The sequence below is a fragment of the Ursus maritimus genome, unplaced genomic scaffold (assembly GCF_017311325.1).
Source record: "Ursus maritimus isolate PB19 unplaced genomic scaffold, ASM1731132v1 scaffold_6, whole genome shotgun sequence".
NCBI classification, from domain to species: domain Eukaryota; kingdom Metazoa; phylum Chordata; class Mammalia; order Carnivora; family Ursidae; genus Ursus; species Ursus maritimus.
Window position 1 is genome coordinate 36528866 of NW_024426774.1, and position 9659 is coordinate 36538524.

At 53.8% G+C, this 9659-nt stretch overlaps 1 protein-coding gene across 2 annotated transcripts; it reads left to right on the top strand.

Annotated features, from left to right (window-relative positions):
* The first annotated feature begins 2678 nt into the window (after positions 1-2678).
* LOC103671490 (interleukin-1 receptor antagonist protein) lies at positions 2679-8054 on the top strand. Of its 2 annotated transcripts, XM_040623206.1 has the most exons (5): positions 2679-2783; positions 2926-2977; positions 4345-4433; positions 5537-5649; positions 6769-8054. In XM_040623206.1, exons 2-5 carry the CDS (start codon positions 2964-2966, stop codon positions 6979-6981), a joined length of 429 nt encoding a protein of 142 aa, XP_040479140.1. In that variant the 5' UTR covers positions 2679-2783; positions 2926-2963; the 3' UTR covers positions 6982-8054. The 2 variants fall into 2 exon arrangements, with proteins under 2 accessions (XP_040479140.1, XP_008698335.1); XM_008700113.1 differs by lacking the exon at positions 2679-2783 and having other exon boundaries at positions 2790-2977.
* The last annotated feature ends 1605 nt before the right edge of the window (positions 8055-9659 follow it).

Genomic DNA, 9659 nt, shown 5'->3' on the forward strand with positions numbered 1-9659 from the left:
ATAAGTTTAGTCAGAGATTTCCTGTGGGCAGAAATCATAGGGACACCTACTATTTTTGATAAGACGGAACCAAGAGTGGAATTGTGGCCAAAAGCGTGAGGGGAGGGGAGGAGCCTCTGGGCCCCTGCTCATTTCCTCCCCCAGCACAGAGGCCCAAGGGCCTCCCCCTCGGTAATCCAGCCCGGCCTGCAGGGCAGGGTTGATGGGGTTAGGGGCCTTGTGACTGACCTCTCGCACTTTACGTGGGGCAAAGAAGCAGACGCTATAGCGTTCTATTGTGTATTTCCTATGTGCCAGGGTCAGGGTCAAGTACACCGTGTGCAACACCTCAGTCCTCACAGAACCTGTGACAGGGCCTCAATTTTTAGCCCCGTATAGTGGATAATGCAACTGAGGCCAAGAGAACCGGGCCTGGGTGGCCCAGCTCCTAAGTGACAAGGGAGAGTTCAGCCCCAGGTCAGCCCGACTTCTCAGCCCAGCCCTAGGGACTCCCTCCTCTCTATCTGGAAAGGCCTGCCAGACCACTTCTCGAGCACAGACCCGGCAAAGGTGGAGAACCTTTCTCCTGGAGAGATCTGTCTCTAGGAGAAATCTGTCTCTCTGAATTTGGGCTGGGGACAGGGGAGCATTTATTCTGGAGCCACAGTGTGGGTGGGACCTTGACTTGGAACGCTGTCTGAGGGCAGGCAGGACGATGGAGCCCCTCGGCCTCCCCTGGGCAAGTCATTCCTCCTCTCCAGTCTCCAAGGACGTTTTGCAAGGACTGCTGAGGTAACACGGAGGAGGGCTTCAGAAGCGGCATTGAAAGACAAGTAGGAGAGAACTTACCACAGCGGGGGCTAGCTGCCTTCCATCTCAGCAGGGTGGTGACCAGTTTAGGCCCCTGATGATTCATAGGTGTTCCAGAAATTATAACCCCCAATTCAGCAAATGCTGAGAGTGGCCAATAATCAAGCAGGTTCTTACACATCACGTTCTCCAACCAGCCCTCCCCAAAACAAACAGATCTCCCCATTGGCCCTCAAAGGTAGATGTTCTTTCTTGCATGTGTTTCAAAGGTGAATGTCTCCCTCACGGACCCTCACCTTGTGAGAACAGAGGGGACACGTACATGTCACTTTGTCCTTCAAAGTAATCACCCAGGGAAGTGATACAATTTTTGCAGAAATGTTCCATTTGCTCTGAAAGAAGAGCTCTTTAAAGATTTGAGAAATTCGTTTGTAACCTTCATTAAAAATTTTTTTAATTGAGGTGTAATTGACATATAACATTATATTAAAATTTTTAAATTGAGGTATAATTGACATAAACATTAAATTATATTTAATTGAGGTATAATTGACATATAACATTAGGGGTATACAACATAGAAATTCACCCACCGCCTGTTTTTATATACAGTTATAAAAGCATCTTTTTTCTTGTGATGAGAACTTTTGCGATCTACTCTCGTAGCAACTTTCAAATATGCAGTGTAGCCTTCCTCTTTGAAGGATTTTACCTTCATTGGACATGGACGCTGATTTTTTGGTTGCAAATAAAGTCAGACTCATCAAGATCAACTGTTCTAACAGGAAGACCACTGGCTGGGAGTCTGAACACCTGGATTCCTAGGCATACCTCTGCCGTTGATGAGCTGTGTGGCCTTGGGCAGGTCCCTTTCCCTCTCTGGGTCTTTCTGAGTGTTCTTCAAAACAATGATAGGGTGGGACAGGACAACTGCTGAGCTCCCATCCAGTTCTCCAGTGCCGCATTAGCATTGCACACTCTGATCATGTGAAGCCCTGTCCATACTTTCCCTATCCATAAATGGGAGTATGCATAACTTTTTCCTAACTTCTAGAATGCAGTATGGAAAGAAGTTAATGCTTATGAGTGCTCACTGCAGGCTAGAATTTCTCCTTCCTTCCCTCTCTCCCTTTCTTCCTTCCTTCCTCCTTCCTCCCTCTTTTCACCCGTGAAGAAGACATGATCAGTCCCACTCTGGGCTCTGAGGCAGAGAGGCAGAGGCCCAGAGAAGCGAAATGACATGTTCCAGGTCACACGGGTAGCAAATGGCAAGTGGCAGAGGTGAAATTTGGATCCATTTCTGTCCAAGGGCTGAGTTGGCCTCATTTTCCCAAGACCATAACTTTTAAAGACGTGGATGGCAGGAAGAGAGCTGGCTTGAAAGCACCTCTCAGGAAATTGACTCTATGGCAGGGGTCAGCGGACTTCCAGCCAAATGCAGTCACCACCTGTTTTTGTAAATAAAGTTGTATTGGAACATAACCGGCTTGTCATTTACAGATCACCTATTACTGTTTAAGCTACAATAGCTGAGTTGAGAAATCATGACAGAGACAAACCCTAAAATATTGACTATCTGGTTCTTTACTGAATGTTTGCTAGTCCCTGGTCCAGAGTCCAGCACGGCTGTCCATCCTTCAAAGAACACAAAGTGACATGAGACTGTCCCGTGTGCTGAAGGGCCCTACCACTTGGCTTGTTAGGAAGGAGGATTTTTCTACTTAAATCTATTTTTAAAAAAGTCAACAAACAGTCTCAGGATACCTGTCAGGCAGATGAGGGACTTCAGTTTTCATCGTGCTCTTCCCAGGAACTCAGTGAAGGGGAAATAGAAATCTTAATTTTGGGGAAATTACACAGGGGAAAAGGGGAGGGAATCAGTTACAACACCCCATTGCGACACTCAGCACGGTTGAAAGTGACAACAACAAGGGTTTCTCATTTTGGAAATGTGAGGGCATTTCCGTTTCTCAGAGTAGCACAGGGCGGCTTGGGTGAGTGACTATTTTCTTTATAAGCGGCCACTCTGGGCCCGAAATGGCAGTGTCGTGTTGCCTCGCTGCGGCCGCAGAATGGAAGCCTGCAGGTGTCCCCTCAGTTACCTGATCTCTTTCCTCCTTTTCCTGTTCCATTCAGAGACAGCCTGCCATCCCTTGAGGAAGAGACCTTGCAGGATGCAAGTCTTCAGGTAAGGCCGCCCCTGAGGAGGTGGGGGGAACGGACAGGTAAGTGGAGCCCCTGCAGCCGTCGGGGGCCGCTGGCCTCTGCAGCGCCTGCGACTGACTTTGGGCTGGAAAGGGACATCCGTTATTCAGGAAAGGGGAGCCACATCCATGGTCTTCAGGGATTGTGTTTCAGAATACGTCAGATGCACAAAACTCGGCCAGAGGCCTGGGTCCTTCTCCCGGAGACTCTGGCCACTGAGTGAGTGACAGGCAGGTGCCAAGGAGCCAGGCTGAGCCTCTCTGCCGGGCAAGGAAGCAGGAGGGCCACTGTGGGCAGCGCACAGCCCGGAGGTCTAGACTGCTGGCCGGCATTTCAGGTCCATGTGGAGGACCCCGCTCCTTTGCGGCCTCGGTTTTCCCATCTGTGACATGGTGTTAAGGATACCCCCCTGCCGGCCTTACTGGGTTGTTGTGAAGATCAAACAGTACCTGAACACTACCGTGATTTTTTAAAAAATTGAGCCAGGAGTCTCACCAAACCGAGGTTCCCCGACTTGAGGCTGCAGTTCAGGATTCTGTGTGTGTGCGTGAGTGTGCGTGAGTGTGTGTGTGCATGCGTGTGTGTGTGTGTGTGCGCATCCTGGGCAAGTCGTTCCCCTTTCCAGACACGGTAACTGCTCTATGAGCTTTGCCTCTGCCTCCTCCTACTGGCTGGGAGACCCAGGAGATGTACCTGGATGTCTCTAGTAGGAGACTCATCCAGGAACTCAGAAGAATCTCGAAAGCTCAAATGCTCAACATGTGCAAAGACCTTTCATCCAACCGTCCCTCACCGAGCTCATGAGCTCCCCAAAGTCACCTGATGACATGGACGTTGGTAGCCACACTTCACTTCTGAGGAGACAGGCACAGGTCCAAGGTCACATGGGTGGGCTGCAGGGTATGGAGGGTCCACGTCTGGCTGGGGCTCTGCAAGCCCTGCTCTCAGCCCTTCACCAAGAGCTCCATAGCCACAAGTGGCTGGTGGCTACCCTATTGGATAGAGCAGATAGAGAACATTCCAGCGTCCGGAAAGTTCTATTGGATGAGCTACTCTAGAGCATGTTTTGCTGAAGTAGAAGGTGTCTGTTTTGGGAACCTGAGAATGAGGAGTGAGGTGAGGAGAGGGGTAGAATGTGGATGCACTGCTTTCCAGCTGTGGGAGCTGGGCCTGCCTCTTAGTCGGTGTTGACCTCCGTCTCTCCTCCATGCCAGGGCTGGGCTAAAAGGCCAAACCCTGGTAGAAAGTTGAATGCAGATCCAGTGAACTCTGGGGGACACAGGAAGTGGGGGAGCAGAGGGCTGGGCACACAGAAGCGGTTCACCGCAGCTCGGGCCTTTCGCATTTCAGAATCTGGGATATTAACCAGAAAACCTTCTACCTGAGGAATAACCAACTCGTTGCTGGATACTTGCAAGGATCAAATACTAAATTGGAAGGTGAGTGGTTGCCAGGAAAGTGGGTGTTGTGCGGGTACTGGGTCACTTTGCCCGGGGGCCTCCAGCTTGCCCCTGGAAACCTTAGGTTCAAAGTCCTAATTCCCGCTGGGTCTTTGTGGCTGAGTTGGAAGCTAGGGGAGGCCTGGCCATACTTGAGGGCAGTCTCAAGAGGGTAGGAGGGTTAGAGCCTAGATCTGGATTCCCCACCTGCTGGCACCGTGTCCCAGGGCCACCACTGGCAGGGATGGGGCACAGAAGGGAAGATGCCCCCTTTCCCTCCTGTGACTATGGAGCCTTCCGTATTCCTCTGTTCAAAGCCTAACTACCACCCAAAACGAGTACGCCCTATCTAAGGCTGGGTTACATCCCTGTTCACGGATACCACATCCAGCCATGTTCTGGTCCTTGCTCTAAACAAGCTGCCTGACCTTGGGCAGGCTTCCCTCACTCCATCCCTCAGTTTTTCCTGTAGTAAAATGAGGCTGGTGTGACGGCACGATGGGAGAGTTTTTCAGCACGAGCCTCCTGGGATGTTTTCACTCCCTGTTGGCTGACTTGGTACTATGGGATGACAGGATCCGCATCTTCCCACCCCGTCCCGGCCCCTTGTTCTTGGCCCCCGCCTCGCCCTGAAAGAGCGCGAGACCGGCCTTTCCTGTCCTTCTGTCATTTCTCCTAATGAACATGCTGAAGGGCAGAAAGGCCGAGATTTTCACTGCCTCGTGAGGGCTCAGAGACTACCAAGGGTAAGAGGCAGGTTCAAAGTCACCCAGGTGCCTGTAGACCAGGCCCTGGGGCCCCCTATGGACTATTTCCCTGCCCATGGGCTGCACCCCTGGGGACCTAGAGTGCAGGTATCCTGGGGAGAAGGAAGGATAGGAACCATGTGGAGCAGAATCTAGGTGACGCGGTCCTTGAGGGGTAACGCAATAGACTGGTGTGATGTTCTGTTTGAATGCAGACCAGGAAGATGGGACCTCACTGTCCTTCTGACCTTTGGGTTTTAGTTGGTGGGGAGGGTGGGGACACAGAAAATCTCTGGGAGAGTCCGGGCTGTCTCTTCCTCTCTCCATAACCTGACCCTGCCTTCTGCTCTTCCCCAGAGAAGTTAGACGTGGTGCCCATCGAGCCTCATGCCGTGTTCCTGGGAATCCATGGGGGGAAGCTGTGCCTGTCCTGTGTCAAGTCTGGCGATGAGACCAGGCTCCAGCTGGAGGTAAGGACCCATCTCAGATAACAACCACCCCAAACCCAGTGGCTGGAACAACCACAGTTGGTTCTTTCTCGGGACTGCGGGGGTTGATGGGGCAGGCACAGCTGGGCAGCTGTGCTCCGCTCGGCCTCGCTCACGTCCCTCCTGCAGCGGCATCAGCGGGGAGCTCTGCTGGCTCGGGGGTGGCCTCGGTGGCTTCTCACCCCCCAGGCTCTTGCTCCACGTGCTCTCTCAGAGCTCCGTGGGCAGCGTGGGCCTCCTGACAGACGGGTTATTCCACAAAGACAAGCCTCCTTGTGCAAACGCGTATCAAACCCCCACTTACGTCGTATGGCTCACGTCCCATTGGCTGAAGTCAGTCGTGTGGCTAAGTCTAGCCTCGAGAAGGGAGGGGGCCAGGAAGGATGGTTCCTTTGGCGGATTCATTTTCTGTGTGCCACTCTCTTGCCCGAGGGCCCCCAACCCACTTAGACTCGCCCTCTTCCAGGGAAGCCAAGCTTCGGGGCCTTTCTCTTCTAATCCTTATGCAATCAAACCCACGAGTTGGCATCCTATCCAGGGCCCTGTACTCCTTAATCCCCTCAGTATGAACAGGCTGCCAGCCCTGGGAAAAGATGGCTTTGTCTCACGATCTTAACTCAATGTGAGTTGCTGTAACTGGGGTTCCGGCACTTGCCCCCACCAGTGGACGGGGCATTCTTTCAGAGGGTGACTACTCTGTGTGGAGTGGGGATGACCAGGACGTTGTGTGTACCACGTCAAATGCCCTGCAGTCGTCTCTGCCCACCTTCTCCACTGCGCCCTCCTGCCAGAGGCTCAGGCCCTGACAGAGCGCCAGCTCCGCGTGCATTGGCCTCTGCTGATGATGCCACGTGGTACCAAACTCACTGGCCCATGGCTAGAGTGGCCAGATTTCCCAAAGTCAAGGTGTGGCCGTGGGACAGCCTCTCTGTGTCACTGCTGCTAGAAGACCCGGGCACGGGGCCTGCCGCAATGGTCTCCGGTCGGTGCTGCTCCCGCCCTTGCTCTGAGCCAGCCAGCGGCCAAGTCCTGCTGGGGAGAGGGAGGCAGCATGGGACCTTTGGGCTCCCCGGCCCTCACTGCTCATGTCTTGGCTTCCAGGCGGTTAACATCACTGACCTGAGTAGGAACAAGGATCAGGACAAGCGCTTCACCTTCATCCTCTCGGACAGCGGCCCCACCACCCGCTTCGAGTCGGCTGCCTGCCCCGGCTGGTTCCTCTGCACAGCACTCGAGGCCGACCGGCCTGTCAGCCTCACCAACACGCCTGAAGAAGACAGGATGGTCACCAAGTTCTACTTCCAGAAGGACTAGTAGTGTGTCCATGCCGCACTTCCCCACGCCCAGCACATCGATGACTCCAGAGACGCCTCTCCACCCTGCCCGGGGCCTCCTGGCTGTCATGGGGGCTCAGAGGAGCAGCCTTGGTGGGGCGGACCCTCGGAAGGATGGACGAGAGCCCCCGCGACAGGACTCTGTCGCCAGCCTCCTCAGCTAAGCACCCTCGATGCCGCGCCCACCATGGGCTTTCTAACGTGCAGCTCCGGCCACAGCACTGCTCCAGGCCTCCAGCGCTGCCTGCACCTCCCAGCCGAAAGCCAGGCGGCTCAGCCAGCCTGGCCCTCTGCCCTCCTCCGCCTGACTCCTCGTCCTCCTCCCTCGGCCCACGTGCGCGTCCCGGCTCCCTCACACCCCTCGCTGGCCTCCCAAACCTTGTTTCGCAAACTGATGCTGTTCTGTGGGGAAAACTTGTAGAGTCTGTGCCACAGTGGAAGATAAGGATTTCATTGCTCTTTTAAGCCAACTTCATCCAGTGTGAAGGAGAGCCCTTTATTTAGAGACTGTGTCCTTTCTGGAAAGGGGGCGGGGGAGGGTGAAAGTAGCTCTCCCTTTTGATTTCCCTGTCTTATTTTTGTAATGCCCTAACCTGCAAAAATGAGAAGTTAGTGTGTTATGTTTTTTTCTTTCTGTAATGTTCCTAAAGTCTGGACCCTACTGCTCAGGCCCGGCACCATCTCCACTCCAGACCTCGTACAGCCGCCCGCTGAGTTTTTCTTCCCCCAGCCCACCCATCAAAGCTCCCAGCTCCCAGGGCGCAGCACAACTGTGGCTCCCTTGGAGTTCTTCCTGGGTCTCCTGGGAGGGAGGAATGGCTCTTGGGCCATCTTAGCACTTCGGACACTCTGAGACTTGCTTGAAAGATGGTTGTGCCTCTGTCTGTCTCCTGCCCCAGACTGTGAGCTCCTGAGAGCAGGGAGCATGACCTGGGTGTGTTTCGGGCCCAGCCCTCAGATGTGCTCAGTGAACGTGTGTTGTACGTGTTGAGTAGAAAGTTTCCTACTCCCTGTGACTGAAGCTCTGTTTTATAATAAAATCTTGAAAACTCATCCACTTTGCTGGCTATGTCTCTGGCCTCACCAGGCTTGGCGCATGGAGAGCTTGGGAAATGGGGAGGCCAACGGGCCTTTCTCACTCCAGGGCCTGGGCCTGGCTGCCTCTCCTCTGAGAGCCTTTTCCTCCTTGGGCCTCACTCTTTCTGGATACATGAGAGCAGATCTCCCTGTCAAGAAGGTGTGTAGCACCACTGTCTACAATAGCCCTGATAGAAAACAATCTAAACACCCATCACAGAGGAACGAACACAGACGTCGTGTACGTTCACACGACGCAATACCCGACAGCAAAGAAAGTGGATGCACTGCAGGCGGCTGTGCTCCACAAAGCAGATGTATCGTCCCCACATGTCACGGTGCAAGAAACACAAAAGCAGGCCCGGAGTGTGATGCCACGTGCATAAAGCTAAAAGAGGCGGAACTGAGCCGTTGCGAGCAAGGATGTGTAGACAGGTGGTGCAAACAGAGAGAGAAGCAGGGATGGGCTGTGTCTGAAAGCGGGGCTGCTGGGTGACCCCTGGGAGACAGAGGGTCAGGCGGGAGCACCCGGAAGCTTTTAGGATCCAGGCGACACTCTGTTTCTTGGCATGGCTGTGGTTAGGCAGTTTTCTGTGTGTCTATTTCACAATTTCGAAGTCTAAAAAAATGAAAAGCCTTGCCCCTCGGGGGTGTGAGAAAAAGGGGGCACTGGGAGATGATGAGATCACCAGGCAGAATACTGAATTTGGCCCCGGAGAGTGGGAGTGCAAGACCATCTGCAGACATGGCTCGGCTACCAGGCAGGTGAGCAGGCAGTGGGGTCCCTCCTCCTGCCCGGCTTCTGCTGACTTCTGGACTTGGTCTCTGGAGCCTCTGAGTCGGGCCCGGCTGGATGGCCTCCCTCCTTGGGGCCCGCTGCTCACTTGTTCCCAGGGAGAGTTGACTTAGATGGAGTTTGCAGACAGCGCTCCCGGCACTTGTCCCCAAGGCCCAGGAAACAGAGCTCCACAAAGCTAGGCTGCAAGGCTGGGCTGCGGGTCTTGAACCCAATTCCGGCCGAGCCCTCTGCTCCTCTCCACTTCACGCACTGGGCTGCGCACACCACCTTGCTGGAAGAGAAGATTTCATCGCTAAAAACTAACTTCAACAGGTTAAAAGGCAACCGAGGCGAGGAAATCTTAGGATCTCTAGCTCTCCGCTCCGCAGAGGAGACCACCCTGAGGCCAGCTTCCTCTTCCTCGTGTGGAAGATGGAAGTCGCCACACCTGCTCCCCGGTGATGACCTGGGGACAAAATGAGCCAGTGTGGGCTCAGTGCTATGTGTCAGAGAACGGTGCATGGGGCTGATAGATTTTTAGTCCTGGTAAAGGAAGAAGTCCAGAGCAGAAAACCCTTCAAGCCTTAATTTTAACAGTAGCAACAACACGGTGGAGCTCTACAGCCCTCCTGCCCTCCTCTGACAGAAGGGGAAACCCGAGACTCAGACCCTTCATGCGATTAGATCAAGCAGCTGGTTGTAGGTAAGTAATAGGAATGGGAGCGGGACAGTCATGCACATGAGTTCTAGAATGTTCTGGATCTCCCGTTTGCAACATGCACTCAAAGACAAGTGAGTTAATG

Coding starts and splice junctions, on each gene's coding strand:
- LOC103671490 (XM_008700113.1), top strand. CDS start 2,862: ATGGAAGCCTGCAGGTGTCCCCTCAGTTACCTGATCTCTTTCCTCCTT. Junction 2,978..4,344: donor TGCAGGATGCAAGTCTTCAG/GTAAGGCCGCCC, acceptor TTCGCATTTCAG/AATCTGGGATATTAACCAGA. Junction 4,434..5,536: donor ATCAAATACTAAATTGGAAG/GTGAGTGGTTGC, acceptor GCTCTTCCCCAG/AGAAGTTAGACGTGGTGCCC.